The sequence below is a fragment of the Ruditapes philippinarum genome, unplaced genomic scaffold (genome assembly GCF_026571515.1).
Source record: "Ruditapes philippinarum isolate M1 unplaced genomic scaffold, ASM2657151v2 ctg5458_1_1_1_1, whole genome shotgun sequence".
Classification (NCBI taxonomy): domain Eukaryota; kingdom Metazoa; phylum Mollusca; class Bivalvia; order Venerida; family Veneridae; genus Ruditapes; species Ruditapes philippinarum.
This window is the reverse complement of record NW_026862449.1, coordinates 32562-52250: the sequence shown is the minus strand read 5'-3', so window position 1 is coordinate 52250 and position 19689 is coordinate 32562. Positions and strand designations below refer to the sequence as shown.

Sequence of the window (19689 nt, the reverse complement as noted above, 5' to 3'; positions counted from 1 at the left end):
CGAATCAAACTGCCGGAAAATGTATTCATGTGTTGTCGATCTTCAACCAACCTAGTCCCGCCACTCGCACTGTTACATTTAACCCATACCCTGTCGCCCTTTTTAAGGTGAACAAATATTTTTGATGAATTGCAGATGAATACATTTGCCTCATAATAATGAGAAGCGGAGTAGTAAGTGTTGTTAATCATGATATTAACATACATATGTGAACCAGTGTAAAGACAAAACTGGTAACTAAACGAATAAGATCCGCCCACCGGTGCTGTAAAGTATCCAGTTGTATTGCTGTATGCTCCGCCCATGTTGACGAAGTTTGTTGTGAAGATGAATCTCTCGCCACTACTTACAAGGTATGTTGTCAGAGCATGCGCGAGAAACACCACAGTGGCTCTAAAATTATACAAATAAGATTGCTAATGCTGTACTTGCATGTTGAAAGACATTTTAATGATCAGAAAACCACGCCTTACAGATACATTAATTAACATTGAAAAATGCTTCAGTCACGTTTACTGCATAACTTTCTTTTTAATTCAAAAAGTATGACTTGTTGCTTATCAAAAACCTTTTTGTTCGGGAAAATGGACAGAAAGATTAAATACATCAGAGTCATGCACCAGCTGTTTTAAACAACTTTGACAATGAGTGGTTTTGCTAATTTGACATGTAAAATGACGTGACTTTAGTATCATTATTATTGATTATTTTAATTAAAATCTATTGTTTTATTATTTTAGCTCAAAGTACCCAGAGATGAGCTTTTGTGATAGCAATGTGTCCGTCTTTCGTCGTTGTCCATAATTTCTTTAAAACAAGTACTGCTACTTAATCACTTTTATAACTTAAACGAAATGATCTTAGGTGGTGCTCTACAAAACTATAAATAGTTCCAGTCTGATGCTAATTATAAACTTCTTCTCAGACCTTTTAATGTATTTAGCTTTAATACTTGGAATGTTGGCTGCATCCCCTTGTTGTCCTCTACAAATGTTATAAAATTCATGCCCTGGGGTTCAAATTTGTCTTGACCTTGGGGAAACTTATTTTACAAAGGTTTATTAAGTAATTTGAAAATAAATCCAACCGATCGTGAGGTGTAGAAACATAAATTAATGATAGCGACGAACGACGGACACAAGTTTGCATCATCTCTCACGCCCATAGCACCGGCTGGAGAGGTACTCAATTGTCAACACTAAATGTGCTGAAATCAATGATCCCCAAGAAACAGAAAATATATGTGACATGCAAATGGACAGACACGAACACTCATATTATTATGCATGCGTTCATTGTCTCTATATTACAACAGAACACTTTGCAGCAAAAAAACAACAACAAATAATTATTGCATATCTCTGCAAAGCAGATGTTTCATTTCACGACGTGTCATGAAGATATAAGCCTGCTATCTAATAAACCTCTGGTTTCATGTTAAAAAGATTGATTAGAATTCATATGACATGTGAACGTATGTGTTATATTCTTTAGAATCGTAGATACATTTAAAACCAGTCATACAGTGATGTACGGCTACGATTCGCAAGAAAAACAAAATACTTTAAAATCAGAAATCTGTTTTTTGACAAAGAAAATGGGTACATCTTCAACACATACCAGCGATTCAGATATTCACCAAGACACTTTATTCTCGTCGAAAAGTACAAAACTTGATTGAGTTAATATATTTTTAACACGCCTACGTTAGCAATCGCAATTATGTACAAAAATGCAACGAATGCACGAAAAGAACCACGGACTGCCGATAATTCGCTAACTTGGTTGCATGTTGTTTTCAAATCATTATCGACTTATTGTTATAAAACAGATTTTGCAACCGTCAAGTCGAATGTTCATAAGGAAAAGTGAATGAATTCAACATAGGAAAAAGAAGACATCCCTGATTAGTAATAACAGTCCGGACAAGGGACATCACTCGAAAGCATTTGAAATCAAATTTAATGGATGACAACCTCAGTGTTTGTATAACAGAGTAACATTGCTCGTTATAGCCCGCCTAAAGCAAAATTAACATGTTTTTTTTATTACTAATCATGAAGTATTGACATTTAATTTAGTTATTTGGAACTGATTTCAACAACGTATAAATTTTTTCAAATTTCCTTTGGGATACAATTTTGTTTTTTGCTAAAATTCAAAGTTCTTACCACATTGTTTCTGATTACAATCTTGCACCTCTGTCACAGGTCCAGCGCAATATTGCCCATATAGAGATGGTGATGGATTCGTACATTTTCTGAATCTTGATCACATGTTGCTGAACAAGATGTCCATGTTCCCCAGGAAGACCATCCTTCGTCTGTATTTAATTAAACGTTGTGTTGACAATCAATATCGATGTTAGTATACTATATACATGTAGTTCAAATCTGTCCTTTGGAGCAGAGAGTCAATGCCTTTTGTCAAAACACCTCTTGTAGGTTTTCTGCTTTGAATTTACTTACAGAGAACCAACTTATTTAATTCGTTTTATTATTTCATTTTCTGGTATTTTTTTCAGGGAATATATTTTTTCACATTTATAGATAAATGGCTTTCTTTCTAAAAAATATTCTTCTAACAAAGAGAATCGTTTTCTGTACCGTTGTTTATGATTATTATATTACTTACTCGCACATGGACCCCGCATACATTGTTTGTATTCAAATGGATTCCCAAAGCAATGGTCTCCAAAGCGTGAAGGATAAGGATTTGTGCAGTTACGAACCCTTCTTTGTACCCCAACATCGCATGTTACTGAGCATGCGCCCCAATTTTCCCATCCTGTCCATCCACCGTGAACTAAAAGAAACAAATCACTTTCGGAAATAAAAATGATGCATGTTTAACTGACGTGGTCATGATGTCAAAGGTTTAGATAATATCTTGATGAAAAACAGACTGACATGACGGGATTAGAAATTGTTTTGCGCGACTAATATTTATACTCCAATGGATGTACGTCTAAAGTCTAGACAAATAACTTGTCCTCAAAATTTCAGATAATTCGCTCACTCCATATTCCAATTGTGAAAAGATGACCCAAACTTGAAAAACGTTGCAACGATTTTCTCTGAAATCGGCACAAATGAAAAGCACAAATGTATGGGGTGTTTTTTTTAATTATGAGTATCTTTTGCAATTCTTTCTGTTTTGAGTGTCCGGGATGATTTATATTAGAATTTCATTTTTTATTTTTTGGAATCGTAGTATAGTTTCATTTAAAACAACTGACAATCTTGACACAACACTTTCCTGTAACGAACCGTACTTAAAATGCACCATTTAATCGGTTGTTTTAACTTTTTGTTATAATATGCAATATTAATTATAACTTACTTGGGCATGGCTGTTTTAAACATGATTTTGTATCGGTTTTGTTCCCAACACAGTCAAGGCCATTGTGAGCCGGCGGAGGGTTGGTACATGTTCGTTTTCTTGTCTGCATTCCTTTCTCGCAGGTTACGGAACAAGTCGACCATTGCGACCAGTCTGCCCAGTTTCCGTCCACTTAAGAAACAAATTCCCATTAAACTCTAGAATTTGTGATGTGCGCAAAAGTCTTATTTAAAAGATCGCAGTTATTTTGTGTGGGTTCTATAATGGATTTTCAAAGAGCTTACTATTATTTTAATTAAAATGCCCTATGAGTCAAACTTACGAGTATTAAAACAGGCGTCAAATGTAAAAATTTACATGTTGCAAGTCAGGTATGAAAATATCAAATTCTATTTTATGCCTCAATAAGATAAAAGAATTTCCATCACTGCTATTGATATTGTATATCAATAACACGTGTATTTCTGAAAATTTAAACTTTGATACAATGACTGATAATAATTTTGAAGTTTTATCATTTGTATTTTGTTTTGTTTATTGATAATATTGTGGTTTTTTCTTCTTTACTACCGCTCCAAAAAGCTTACTTTTAGCTTGAAAACAGTTGCGAGATACCATTGTCTGAAAATTGGAGTCTCATAAATAACGTTAATGTTTAAAAAAAATATGTGCTTTTAAGAAACGATCACACATAAAAGCAAATGAGTTAATGACGAATGGGGTGAGCATTGAATATGTTGCTAATATTAAAAACCCATAATGCCTCAAAATTTTATATTTTTTTTATATTCATGAAAGCTTTTTTATGTTTGGTTACACATTGACCACAGAGCTGAGTCGTCTTCAGTTTCTTTTGTGTTTTGGCAATTAGTACAATTACAGTTGTTTTTTTTAATGGAAGCCACTTTGCTTACATTTTGAATCATTTTTACAAAGTATTTCACATTCAGCGCTATTTTCTTCAAGTGATAAGCACCCCACTTACATGTATTCTAAATCAATTATTATAAAATTATAAAACACTTATTTTCTTTATCTACCGAACGAAAAATGTATTCATTTCCGAGGAATAAAGTGCCTTTAAATTTACTTACTCAGGTGTTAGACTCACTTATAAGGGTAATATATTTTGTGAAGTAAAGGCATTGTACGATCGAGATCAGCAGCATTGGACAAAATAAGTCTAGACATTAAAACAAAACTTACACTTATCGGTTCCATGTTAGAACCCATTTTCTTTATGGGTCAGATATATGAGTTCTGTATATACAACTTTTAAAGATATTAAAATATTAAAAACCTACACTTTAATATACGTTTTCGTAAAATATGTATTTGGTGCCTACATTTGCTGCTTGTTGTGACCTCTGCAAAAATACTAGTACTCTTACAGGAATGTGTAAATTACAAAAATTCTCACCTAATGTGCAGAGGCCGCAGAATTTCGGACAGACATTTTTCGAATGCTGAATGTCTTTGCAGATGTTGAACATTGCATTTAAGTAGGCACAATCTACTTTCACATCGTCCATACACGTTGTAGCTGAAATTTAAACATAATACTATGACGAAGTCTGAATTTATCACAACCAATATTACAAATTAAAATAGGAAACATTAATTAATTATTTCTATAACTTATTTTACACTAAAATATCCTTGCTTATATAATTATAATGTGTAACCTGTTTCTATTTTTCTTTTCACTATAAAAGTAATTACAGCTTTTAAGATGATGTTTTAAATACTTTTTACTTTTTCAAATATTTTTAAGGTTGTGGTGGTAATATTGAAAGAAGGCTATTTTCGTTCAAAGTAAGTTTTGTAAAGTGATTTGCTGTCCTTATTGTCCCTTAAATCTTTGTGTTTTCTATGTAAATGTTGTTTTTGTTGTTTTATTGGTATTCTATTGTTTCATGTCGAACACTTGGATTCGCATTTGACCCGGTACAAAATTTTTATTTAAAGAGTCTAAAGCGAATTAATATTTAGATTTTACTTATGACGCCAAGATATAATCACTAAGATGCTCCCTTATCTTGTTTTTTAGAGACACATATATAGTATATGCCAGTTAAGTAGCTTCATACCAAGGGTAACAAAAGAAAATGCAGTTTATTTTATTTACTCTTTATGCTAACTTAGATCTACAAAAGGAACTTACGTTTAAAGTGGATACATAGTTGATTGTTACACCTCTCCGTGCTGCAGCATTCATGGCAGCTCGTTTCTCGCTCACTAACGTCCCGACCAACAATTCCTGATTGAATACCGCATTGCTACACATAAAACATTAGATAATGTCAGCATGATTGTCAGTATATACAAGTTAATGGCACTTAATAAACCGAAAAGGGAAATCAAATTCAGATGTCGATTTATTCGGCAATTAATGAATTCAAACTTTATTTATAACTGCAATCATCCATCGCAAAAAGTCATCTTATTATCATTAAGTGCGCTTGGTATTTGACGTTCCCTGCAAAACTAGTTAGTAAGAATGACCAGAGAACTTACTTCGTTATTAGTGCAGCCCATTGTGAACTTTGTGTCTTGTCCAGATGTAAAAGAGTTTGTATAACATGACTACAAGTAACAAAAACAATTTAACATGAGACACGTACATTTTAGAAAAATCTTAGCATAAAATCGTTATACGAGTTTCGATCTATTTAAATAGAATGAGGAATTACATTTGTAAGACATTGGTTACGATTATATTTGAACTTCCTGACTTTCGAAGCATTGATTCTTTGAATCAAACTTTTCTAGTAGTTCAATTATGAACCATGTTTTTTCATAGTTGATACATGTATAATTATGGTCTACCAGTACACCCATATTATATTTAAGATATTAAATTAAGACATCGTTTTTATTATCATTAGTTAAGAATAAGTGAAGGTGACGAATTAAAAAGATAATGATGATATAATACCTGTCCAGTTCGACATTGTGTGGTTGAGATACAGTTGTTGACTGATGAAACACCCGAACATGAGTAGCATTCCAGACAATCTGATTTACAATGTGTAATGGCTATTTGCTTTATACAACTTTATTGTTAATCATATAAATTAACAAGAGATAAAAAAAATGGTTGAGCTTTTCTTCTGCCGTGAAAACATAACTTAACATGCTAATTGCTTTTATTTGGAAAAAAATCTAGTTCTTTCATGTTTCAGTTAAAATTACTAAGTGTTATTACATTGCTCAATTTTAAGTATGATGACTATTGATACGTTATTTCTTTTGTGATTGTATTTTGGTTTTTTTGTATGGAAATAAGCAGATCTTTCCAGTAAGTAATGTAACATTTGTTACCGTAAATATTTGCGATACTTGTAAATACACGCAAATTCAATGCACTCCCTTTAAGGTCAAAATAAGTTGGCGGTGTGTATATTTATAGTTTAAAGGCTAGACTCTTTATGCTCTTGTCTTTTATTATTTCAATAAGTTTAAAACTAAGAATAGAGAAAATATATAACATAAGATACAAACCAACTGTGTACAGTGTTCCAATAAGGAGAATAATTAGTATGTCTGAAAACAAATGACAAATGTAGACACTTTATAATTAATTACGTCGTATAAAACCCAGCAACTTTACACGGGTGTTTAAATTAGAAAAACAAAATAATAATTAGATAAACAAAAATTCTTTGATAAAACATAAAGCATTGTCATTTAGAAATTCAAAAGATTTTGTGTTACCTTTACATTTTGTACTACATGTAATACATGATTCATTTTGCGTGTTTAAAAGAGATCGACAGTTATAACAAAGTAATCCTAAAAAACAGAAACGTACAGACATATTTTAGAATTTTCATAAGAGACGTTGAATGAAATTACATATTATATATATTTGTGGTAAAAGCCTTGTTCAATTTCCAACTATTAAAGTACAGGAAAGGAACAATGTTACAAAAGGACGAGAGAAAAAATGCAACAAAAGCGATGGATTATAAACATCTGCAAATAAATGCTTGTTTGAAATGAATTAGGAAAATCTATGATTGTGCCTAAATGCAATGAAAGTGTTTATAGATCTAGATGTTCTTGTTTCTTTTATTTTTAGATTTTGTTCCTTTTTTTTTTTTTTTTTTTTAGATTTTAGTCAAAAATGGAACTAGTTACCTTGGCGTTAAACTTTGCTAACAAATTAGATCCAATGAAGTAAAGATATTTTTATACATTTAACATTTGGTAAACCAAATTTATATTTAAAATCAAAACACTTACATGATGCTAGCATTGTTAAATGAGGTTTCACTACAGGTTTGTCAGTCTTTTCTCCATGTCAAGATTAGAAAGAAATGACCTGGGTTGATTATCTTGTCATATATAAGCGATTGGGGATATCATTCTAAATTGATAAGGTCATATAATACAAATGTCATTTACATTAAGAACAAAACCGCAATCTGACACACTTTTTGTTATTTCAAAATTTGTACTACTAACACATCTGTATTGTTTAAAGAGTTCTTTAAAGGCCCATTGTGCCCCATTAAGGAATCCTCTATTTTTTTTCAAAAACTTTTTGATTTTTATGACCCATCATAATTTCAAAAAAGTTACTCATTGGCAAATATTCATGAATTACCTGTATCATCTTCTTCTTCTGTTGTTGTTTTGTTGTTGTTGTTTTTTTGTTTTTTTTGTATTTTGGCAATAAATACAGATGTTATGATTAAGTATATTGTATGGAAGTAAAAGTACTACATTCATTGTACTTTGTTTACATTTTGCTTCATTTATAAGCACTAATTTCACATTCAGCCCTACAATCTTCAGGTGATCAGGCATGTAACTTGCTCTTGAACTATTATGTAAACGTTATTAAAAAATGTTTGCCCATTTTAGTGAATGAAATATTAATTCGTTTCTGTTTAAAAATGTTAAATGTTGATAAATATTATTTTTGATTTAGTAGTGTACGTTTAATTAGCATGGGTCAGCTAATGAATAAAAACCAAAACTTACGGCAGAATCTTTATAGCTTTTAAGGTATAACCCCGTAATACATAACGTCCTCTTTGAAGGGTAGAGCTGCTAGAATAGCTAGAACTACTGTCACTGAGGGATGTGCGTTCCAAACCAAGAAGGGTCAACTTTGTTATTACTTCATTTTTCTTTTGATATTAATTACGTATCTCTCATATGCCTTAAACATTTTGAGTTAGACTCTCTAAGCAGTAAAAATGTTAAAAAAATGTTTAAAATGGTTCATGAAGAAATATTTCAAAAAATAACTTTTGAGAAGAAACAATCATTTTGCCTATGTGATTTATAGCTAAATGCTAACAATAATACATAGGAAACCGTTTTTTTTTATATAAAGATGATCATATAGTTTCCTCATTACATTTTATGACAAAGAGCTCTTTTAATATTCAAGCTTTAAATGCTTTAAAATAAATGCATGTATTAGTATGATTTTACATAGTATCAAAATTAAAAGAAATATAGGAAACTTGACAAGAGAAAAAGTGCATGCCACAGAAATGCCTTAAAACATAGTTATTCCTTTCAAGTGACATTATGCACATCAAAGTATAAATGGACAATGAACAAGTAAAAATAAATTAGCTTTACACAATTTTGTTCAATTTTATATTTTACAATGAAACTAATAACCCAATAAATGTCTATAAATTTCGTCCAGAATGTATCGGTAACGCTCAATTCTTTAGAAAGAGTTAGACAGTCTTTATAATCAAGGTAGTTTCTATAGTGTATCATAAACAATTGTCAATCTAAATTATTGGTCAATCACCGTACTAATTACCAATCTGTTGACATATATTCTTTACTAATTCAACTCAATTTGACAGCGAAATAAATGAGCATAATGCAACTTTAGGTAATAAACTGAAAATATTTTAAATACATTTTTATTATTCAATGATCAACATTTTTTTTTGTCCAATCGCATTGTAGAATTTTTTTAATTTCTGTTAAGTCTAACTTTGGTTAATGTGTAATAACTAAATAAAATTTACTTAATCTGTCGTCTAACTAGTCTGAATAATGCATTATATTAGGGAGGAGTTAGAGGTGTGATTTGCACTCTGAATTGTAAAACATCTAGGTTAGCAAAGCAATGCAAACCTAAAAAAAGTCGAGGTCAGGTGTTTTTAAATGTGAGGATACAATAATTTATTACATAGATAATACATGTGGGGCACGCAGAGACAAATTATTACATAGCAACTTATTTATATGCTTTTAACTCTAAGAAAAATGTCTGGTATAAATTGCTGACTGTTTTAAACTTTATATTTTCTAGAAAAAGTAACCCAAACAATATTTTCTTTCACTTGATATGAATGAACTGCATTAACAATCCTTGATATTAAGAATACAATGATTATATGTTTTGGCTTGCAAACTCATTGAAAATGACCCCCCCCCCCCTCTTGTAAACCTAAAATTGACACACAGAAAAAAGAACTGTTTTTCAAATGAGCAAATCAATAAAGATTTGACACCAAGATTGTTAAGATTGGTGAAAATTTTATGAATATATGCGCTGAAAATCGAAATGCTAGTGATTTTTCTATACAAAATGAAAGTAGAGTTAAATACCTTTTAATTTTTTAGAGTCATATTTTTTTTTCATAATTTTTATTTTTGTCAATACTTCTGATGTTTGGATGATGTTTAAGGGTTTTGGGTTGTAGAGAGGGAACGGGGGTATAGAAGTCATGGCCACGCGACGTTCACCTGTGGTTAAAAGGGTCATTTATTTAGCTTATCTAAATGTGACATGTTAGAAACTTGACAAGGTGTAGACATCTTGTAGAGCGAAAGGGCGGAGCTATCAGTTATTTAGAGAATTGTCTTGTTTTTGGTTGAAAAAAATAATGCTGATCATTAAATTGGTTAATGTTTAATAATACGCATTAATACTAGAAATGTGTCGTCACGCCACGGATGCCCCCGCATACAGTCAAAATTTCAGATGTTATAATATTTAGTTCAAAATGTGTTTGCACAAGTTATTTTTTTTTCATTTTAAGTTCAAAGCCCTTAAAACTATTCAATGTTAACACAAACCATTTTTAAACAAAGTTCAAGGCACTGAAACAATTAAGTGTTAACCGTTGGTAAATTGCACATTGCATATTTGTAGCCAAAATAATGGCTACATACATTTCCACTAAAATATCAGTGCTGAAACTGAAAATTCAAAATTTTTCCAACATTCAAGAAAGATAACTTTGTCCAAAATCATTGAACCACGACCAAATTCAAACTTGAACTGCTTATTTCTAAGATGTATCTATATATCAAATTTGAGTTGAATGTGTACAACCATTGGTGAGATAATGAACGGAAACTTAAAATTTCTGATATTTTTTCAAAGTTCAAGAGGGATAACTCTGTCAGCTATCATCAAACCATGGCCAAATTCGAAATTGACTAATACATTCTTATGACATATCCATATCTTTAATTTGAGTTGAATATGTACAGCTTTTGGGGTGATAATGATTGGGAACTGAAATTTCTCCTTTTTTCAAAGTTAAAGGGGCATACCTCTGCCAAAAATCATCGAACCATGACAAAATTCTAACTTGACCTACGTATTTCTTTGACATATTCATATGTCAACTTTGAGTTGAATGTGTAATACCCTCGAGGAGATAATGAACGGAAACTGAAAATTTCATATTATTTTCAAAGAGAAAGGGGCATTACTCCGCAATAAATCATTGAACAATGACCAAATTCAAACTTGGCCTGCGCATTCCTTTAACCTATCCATATGCCAAATTTGAGTTTAATGTGAAATACTATTGGGGGAGATAATGAACGGAAACTGAAAAGTTCATATTCTTTTCAAAGTGAAAGGGGCATAGGTCTGCCAAAAATTATCGAACCATGACCAAATTCGAACTTGACCTGTATTTTCTCATGACATATCTATATGTCAAGTTTGAGTTGAATAGATAATACCGTTGGGGAGATAATAGACGGAACAGAAAATTCCATATTGTTTTCAAAGTACTAGAGTAAAAGGGACATAACTCTGCGAAATATTATCGAACCATGACAAAATTCGAACTTGGTCTGTATTTTCTCATGACATATCCATATGTCAAGTTTGAGTTGAATGTGTTTTACCGTTAGGGAGATAATGAACGGAAACTGAATTTTTTTTATTATTTTCAACGTTAAAGGAGCATAACTCTGCCAAAAATCTTCGAACCAAATTCGAACTTGGCCTGTATTTTCTCATGACATATGCCAAATTTGAGTTAAATGTGTGCAGCCGTTACTAAGATGATGAACGGAAACTGATGATGACGGAATGAAGGACGGAACAGGACACTTTATGCCCCAGCCTTTATATGGCGGGAGCATGCAAATAATTGGTCGCCAGCGACCAATTATTTTTGTTAATACGTATACATATTTGATATCGATTCAAAATGTGTGTCAAGTTTGGACTTCAATTCATTTCAAACAGTTTTGAAAGAGTTAAAATGTCACTGCCCTAAATATTAAGAAAGAACATTTCAAAATCATACATAACTATAGCGAAATGTAGGTTAAGATAAAGTTACAAATTTGAAATTCTACGAAAAAGTAATTAATGTAGGTTAGGACACTGCTTACTTGACAAGATAAGTTTCCTTAATAAGCAGGTGCTCTTTTTTCATTGTGCCAGTTTTAAGACCGATGTGATGATTACCATATGTTGCTATGCAAGGGTATTTCAAAAAGTTATAGAAGTACACAAACGTGGACCTTAAACACAAAAATGAATGAATAAAAGGTGGTCATCAGCAACAAGAAAATGGCGAACGTGGAAAAAGGGTAGGTTCAAACAGTGCAAAAATAGATTAAATGCCATGTAGTACACGCAACCACTTAGGTTGCATTACCCTACAGTCACTGATTTCTTGATTAAGTCTATTCTTGTACTTTAGTTTTCATGTTTTCCACGTGTTGCATCCCATGTGTACAATAGAAAAAGAAAACAATCATACTATAAACACATGTGGGTCATTTGATTTATTTTGAAGTGATTTCGCTGTTTGTGCTAAGGTTTGTGCTCAAGATCAAAACGGCGTATCCATGTCTCATCCACTTATTGGCATAATTGTTCTGTCCCGAAATTTTAAATATTCATGAGAATAATAATCATGCCTTTTGAACAAGAATATGTCGAATCATCTATATTAAATACTAAGTTAATACTAATTTATTCTAGTTTTCGATTCTGTTGGAAGCTATTAGCTTAATGAAACACTCTCGAATACGTTCCTCGAATCAACCAATACTAAGCAATGAGTGTAAAGTCTTAACCCTGACGGGGTTTGAATCCATGCGGCAAGCAATCCTTAACTTACCAGTCCGACGCGTTAACCACTCAACTCGGCCACATTTCGCCGCCATTCAGCAAATATTTGGCACCGGTCTTTTCTCTGTTCGGTAGGCTATCGTAGCACTTTACGCATCAAAGTATAACAACTTCCTGTCTACATGAACACAGAAAATGAATTAGATTTGAGAAAAAAAAATGTGGATGAAAATTTAATAAGCAATATCGACTGTTTTTTTTCCAATTTAGATTTTTCTTTTTGCTACAGGTTTCAATCGAGGATGACTCCACGTTTCGTCTCACAATAGAACAATAAACTAGACCGTGAGCCAGCAATGTGCTATCTGTAAAACACAGACTCAGCCTTACAGAAGAAACCTGAGGAAAATTAAACTGATTAAAAAGTGTTTGTGATTTCATATTTAATACAGCTTGACGGCATGTTAGACCTTTTACAAGACAAGAGACTTACTTACTATGTCAATAACTAGCAATGCTAATTAGTATAACTCTCTTAGAAATATCTTGGTGAGCGGCATGGCCGATGGGTTAACTCGTCGCACTAGTAATCTAAGGATTTCGCGTCTATTCACTTATGATGTTTTAATCTCAAATTATTTATCTGGATAATGTGATAGTCGCGTGGGTTTAAATCCCGTCAGGGGCAAGTCGTTATTTTCTTGTGCAAGCAACTTTACACTCATTGCTCAGAACTGTTTGGTTCCAAGAACGGATTCGAAAGTTTGTCTATTTTAGCTTATAGTTTCCTATACAATCGAACTAAAATAAAGTCTGTACCACATAAGGTAAGGCTACAGTATGTGTTATTTTAAATGATAATGTAGTAACGTACTTGTGCGTAGGTATTCGTACTTGTGCGTAGGTATTCGTTGTCTTGGGACAGTGCATGTTAGAAAAAATATTTCGCGTCTATTCGCTTATGATGTTTTAATCTCAAATTATTTATCTGGATAATGTGCTCCTCTGTGCATTATTTCTGGAAAGATTCTGATTGGTGACTGTGAAAATCCTCACTTGAAATTCGGCTATAATTTGGCTATATCTTCTTCTTCCAATATAGTTCAGACACCTTCCGGCGTATACTCGTACTAGCGCAGCGCAGTGTGAGGTGTCTATGTATGTACAAAAGTGATTAAAAAGGTACTATGTATAGTGCTGGTAAAAAGGTAACTGATGGCCCTGAGGTCGCTCATCTGTATATAGGCCCCCCGAAGCGGGGCCAGTTTAAACCCCAGGGCTTTTATTTGAACAAACTTGGAATTAAGACACCCATTAGTAGATGTTTCATGATGTTAAGTTTTTGCTATACACATATAAGGAAAAACAATGACCTTCTGCCCCCCCCCCCCTCGAGTTAATTTTAACCCAAGGGCTTTTATTTGAACAAATTGGTAGACACCCATAAGAAGATGTTCATGCTAAACATCTAAGCTCTAGCTCATTTGTTTTTTTAAAGAAGATTTTTTAAGTTTTTACTATACACATATAGTTAAAAACAATGACACCCCTGGGGCGGGGCCAGTTTTGACCCAATGGCTTTTATTTGAACAAACTTTGTAGACACTTAATGGAAGATGTTTCATGCTTAATATCTAACTCTAGCTAGATAGGGTTTTTCAAAGAAGATTTTAAAATTTTTGCTATACACATATAAGGAAATCAATGACCCCCGGGACGGAGCCAATTTTGACCCAAGGGTTTTAAATTGAACAAACTTTGTAGACACTCACTAGAAGATGTTTCATGCTTAACATCTAAACTGTAGCTATTTGGGATTTTTTCAAAGAGGTTTTTTAAATTTTTGCTATACACATACATGTATAAGGAAAATCAATGACCCCCAGGGCAGAGCCAATTTTGACCCCAGGGCTTTTATTTGAACAAACGTAGTAGACACCAATTAGAACATGTTTCATGCTAAATATCTTAGCTCTAGCTCTTTGAGTTCTTTAAAAGAAGATTTTTTAAGTTTTTACAATATGCATATAGGGAAAATCAATGACCCCCCTGGTGCAGGCCAGTTTTGACCCAGGGCTTTTATTTGAACAAACTTTGTAGACACTCACTAGAAGATGTTTCATGCTAAAAATCTTAGCTCTAGCTCTTTGGGTTCTTTAAAAGAAGATTTTTTAAGTTTTTACTATATGCATATAGGGAAAATCAATGACCCCCCTGGGGCAGGGCCAATTTTGACCCAGGGCTTTTATTTGAACAAACTTGGTAGACACTCATTAGAAAATGTTTCATGCCAAATATCTAAGCTCTAGCTCTTTTGGTTCTTTAAAAGAAGATTTTTTAAGTTGTAACTATATGCATATAGGGAAAATCAATGACCCCCTGGGGCGGGGCCAATTTTGACCCTAGGACTTTTATTTGAACAAACTTGGTAGACACTCATTAGAAGATGTTTCATGCCAAATATCTAAGCTCTAGCTCTTTGGGTTCTTTAAAAGAAGATGTTTAAAGTTTTTTTCTTTCGGTTGCCATGGGAACCAGAGTTCTGCATGGAATTAAATTCTTTGAACAATTTTTAAAGGTGACCACCAAAGGAACATTCCTGTGAAGTTTGGATGAAATTGGCTTGGTGGTTTATGAGTGATGTCATTTGAAGCAAAAGTTTACGGACGGACGACGGACGGACGCCGGACGAAAAGCGATCACAAAAGCTCACCCTGTCACTTTGTGACAGGTGAGCTTAAAACACATGACAGTCTATCGGAGAGTGAGTGGTAGTACTTCCATGTTGAAGCTGTCTATTGTTGTACAGCTTACAATTGTCTGGGGAAGACTTTCCAGAGGCGGATGGTGTCTGGAAAGAAGGATCGCTGGTAGCACTGGGTTCTTGCAAATGTTACCAGGTAGTGAAGTCCATGCCCTCGAGCAGAGATGATTGGGGTGAGGTTGGATGCAGGGACTTCAACTAGGCCGTTTACTAGGTCACCTTGGCATGGGCTTTGCGTTCTCGGAGGGTAGACCACTGTTAGTGTTGCAGCATCGGCGTCACACTGCTGGTTCTTCTGTAGTCTGAGAAGACCATTCTTGCCGCTCGACGTTGCACCATTTCCAGTTTTCAGATATTTGCCTCAGCGGATTGTTCCCAGATGATAGAGGAGTATTCCACCAGAGGTCTCACGCGGGTCATATAGCAGAGCTCTTTGGTTCTTCTTGGGCATTGATGGATGTTTCTCTGTAGAAAGGATGTGACATTGTTGGCTTTCTTTGTAATGAGGTCAATGTGATGATTCCAGTTTAGTGTCTTTTGGAAGTTGAGGCCTAAATATTTTGCTGTATCTACTTCTTCTAAGGTGTGTCCATGGATGTTTTATGGTAATCTGATTGATTTCTCTTGTTTGTTATGTGGAGTATCTGGCATTTTTGAGGGTGTAATTCCATCAACCAATCCTTTTCCCACCTTTGTAGTCCATCTAGGTCTTGCTGTAGGGCTTAGGCATCTTGGTCTGAGTGGATAGAGCGGTATAGGGCACAGTCGTCGGCAAACATTCTAGTAGTGGATTCAGGTGATACATAGTTGGGTAGATCATTTATGAGGACGAGAAATAAGAGGGCCTAGAGCACTGCTTGTGGAACATCGGACTGAACAGGTGCTTCAGCAGATTTGCTGCCATCTAGTAACACTCTCTGATCCCCTAGGAAGCTGTTTATTCACTTCAATAGGTTTCGTATACCATAGAATTGAAATTTTGTGAGTAATTGGTGGTGTGGACCCTTGTCGAAAGCTTTGGAGAAATCTAATAAAATGACATAAGTCTGACCAGCAGAGTCTGCATTGCGGGCGAGGTCCTTGACTGTCTGTACGAGTTGAGTCTCACATGATCTGCGTTTTCGAAATTCATGCTAGCATCTGTAAGTATGTTGTGCGTGACAAGGTTTCTCATAATGGAGCTTGTGATGATGTCCTTAAGTGCTTTTACATGCTATGGAAGTAAGAGAAACAGGTCTAGTTCTCTGCTTTACTGCGGTCGCCCTTCTATAAAATTTGTACCACGTTCGCAGTTTTCCAGTCGTCAGGTATGATTCCTTGGTCCACAGATGCCTGGAAGAACAGTGTAAATACAAGAGTAAGTTCTGTAACTGTTTCCTTTAGTAGTCTTGCTGGAAGTTGATCTGAACCAGTAGCCTTGTGTGGATTAAGTCCTGCAAGGATCTTCTGTACTCCGCTCTCTGTGACTGTAATATGTTCAACCGGGTTCCGTATCAGGAATGGTTGAGATGTCTTCATCCTTGTTGAAAACTGAAGAAAACTGCTCATTCAGAAAACTGACCTTTGTGTCGCTGTTGGAGTGAGTCATGCCTGCTTTTGCTTTCAGTTTTTCAACACCCTGACTGTCTGTTTTCTTGCTTTTAAAGAAAGCTGTAGAACTTGTACTGTTGACATACTCATTGTAGGCCTCTTGACATGCCAGTCTACATTTTTTCTCGAGGTCCTCATATCGTTTCATGCTTTGATGAGACTTGGTGGATTTTGCCCGGGCGTATGCTCCCTTTGTCCTTCAACTCAACTGTTTGATGTCTTTCTTTATCCACGGCTTGCTAAATCTACAGCCGCTCATCTTGGATGGCACGCAGGAGTCCAGGACTTTCAGGAGATAGTATTTTATATCTCCCCACATAAGGTGAATATGGCTAATTATGGTGTAAGTTTCTTTAAAGTGTTGTTAAAATTGGTGACATTTGCTTCTCAGTTGGTCTATATCTGCATTCTCCCATGGGTGAATTTATAAGTCTTTTCACTGGTTTAGATCTTTTAGCCTATGCACTGGATTCAATGAAGACTATTTCATGGTCACCTAGTCCTGGCAGAGTTGTACTTCGTGTTGTAAGAGTTGGACAATTTGTGAATGTTGTGTTTTTTTGTTGGTTGAGTGACCATCTGGTGAAGATTGCAGGATTCAACAACTTCAAGAATGTTTTTGTTGATCCTGTTGGAATTCTGGTTACCTTCTACCGTGTTGATGGTCCAGTTAATGTCAGGTAGGTTTAGGTGTCTACCTATCCATATTACTGCATTTTTGTAACAATTCTTTATGTTTTCTATTGTGGAACGTAAATCCTCAGGATATGTTTCATCACTGTTGAATGGTATGAAGATGGAACCAATGATGAGAGTTTTGTTTTTATCAAGTGACTTTAGCAAACACTTGCTGCGTGTTTGGTCCTGTGTCCAGCTTTTCATAGATAAGGTCGTTCTTCAAACCAAGGACACCGCCGTGCCCACCTTTCCTGCCTTTTCTGAGAATGTCATAGTTTGGTGGGAATATTTCTGAAGAGTGCATGTTAGGATTCATCCAAGTTTCAGATCCCATGATGATAATGGGATCAGCTGACTCTAAGAGGTTGCAGATTTCGGCTTTCTTGTTCTTGCAGCTTTGGAAGTTGATTACCAGTGTTCTCAAACTCCGAAATGACAGAGTTGATTTTTTCTTATGTGAAGATTTAGGAGAAGAACAGAAAGAAAGGGGGTATATAATGTATATTAAACTATAGTACTGCATTAGGTTTTGGATATAAACTAAGGGTTTTATTTTTGTGAAAATCATGTTTAGTATCACATGTGTCGCCAGGTGATAGCCAACTAAGTAGTTGTATACAGGGGTGATTGGATAGGGTTTTTTTTACCTTGTGATCGCAGCTACTTAGTAGCATATTGCAAGTTATAAGTAGCAGGCGAAACAAATATCATTAAAAGATCAAAACACCTTTTCTATTTTAAGGCCATAACTCATAAGTAACAAGCAAATTCGTTGAATTTATATCTCCCGCCGAGTACTGGTTATTATTAACAAAACAACTGAAGACATAAGGCTTTATTTATATACATGTATTAATCATGGCATAAACAGTAATATTCTTTGAACTTGATAAATATTCAGGGCAATAACAGAGACATAACTATGTGTTAAATAGTAAAATCTGTAAATGCCAATGAGATGTATGCATACTACATAACTAATCAAGGGCCATAAATCTGAGTTATAAGTATCTGACTGGAACAAGGCGACTATATGCACATCTCCTCTTAGTATCCAATAAAGTTTCATTGAATTCCAGCCATTAGTAGCAGAGAAGTAGCGAGGAAACAAATATTTTTCTATATGGATACTTCATAACTAATCAAGGGCCAAAACTCTGAATTAAAGTGTCTGACCGGAACAAGCCGACGATATGCGCATCTCCTCTTGGTATTGAAAGTTCCCATAAAATTTCGTTGAATTCCAGCCAGTGGTTGCAAAGAAGTAGTGCGGAAACGATTTTTACTCTATATGCATATTACATAACTAATCAAGGGCCATAACTATGAGTTAAAGGGTCTGACCGGAACAAGCCGACGATATGCGCATCTCTTCTTGATATTGATGATTCCAATAAAGTTTCGTTGAATTCCAGCCAGTAGTTGAAGAGAAGTAGTGCGGAAACGATTTTTACTCCATATGCATATTGCATAACTAATCAAGGGCCATAACTCTGAGTAAAAGTGTCTGACCGGAACAAGCCGACGATATGCGCATCTCCTCTTGATATTGATGATTTCCCTAAAGTTTCGTTGAATTCCAGCCAGTAGTTGCAGAGAACTACTCCAGAAACGATTTTTACTCTACATGCATACTACATAACTAATAAAGGGCCATAACTCTGAGTTAAAGGGTCGGACCGGAACAAGCCGACGATATGCGCATCTCCTCTTGATATTGATGATTCCCATAAAGTTTCGTTGAATTCCAGCCAGTAGTTGCAGAGAACTACTCCGGAATCGAAATTCGGACGGACGGATGGACGGACGGACGGAAGGACGGACAACGCCAAAACTATATCCCCCTCCCGATTCCATCGGCGGGGGATAATAAAATCATTCAACAGGAAATCTCGTTAAATATGCACAAGGACTAAGGTACCGAACCGCTAAACACCAAAATATGGTTAAAAATCCCTGTAACAATTATACATGTATCAGAACAAAAGACAAC

At 34.5% G+C, this 19689-nt stretch overlaps 1 protein-coding gene across 1 annotated transcript; it reads right to left on the bottom strand.

The window, feature by feature from the left end:
* Positions 1-2626: 2626 nt before the first annotated feature.
* On the bottom strand, positions 2627-7678 carry LOC132719134 (thrombospondin-2-like). The gene is made up of 8 exons (XM_060702877.1): positions 7591-7678; positions 6847-6888; positions 6281-6360; positions 5860-5928; positions 5507-5621; positions 4763-4885; positions 3343-3513; positions 2627-2805 (listed from the first exon to the last, which is right to left on the bottom strand). The coding sequence occupies exons 1-8, from the start codon at positions 7601-7603 to the stop codon at positions 2627-2629; spliced, it is 792 nt and encodes a 263-aa protein (XP_060558860.1). The 5' UTR covers positions 7604-7678.
* Positions 7679-19689: the final 12011 nt, after the last annotated feature.

Excerpts from the sequence above, each read along its gene's own strand:
- LOC132719134 (XM_060702877.1), bottom strand. Across the intron at positions 3,514-4,762 it reads CTGCGGCCTCTGCACATTAG|TGGACGGAAACTGGGCAGAC; the intron begins GTGAGAATTTTT and ends TTGTTTCTTAAG. Across the intron at positions 2,806-3,342 it reads TTTAAAACAGCCATGCCCAA|TTCACGGTGGATGGACAGGA; the intron begins GTAAGTTATAAT and ends TGTTTCTTTTAG.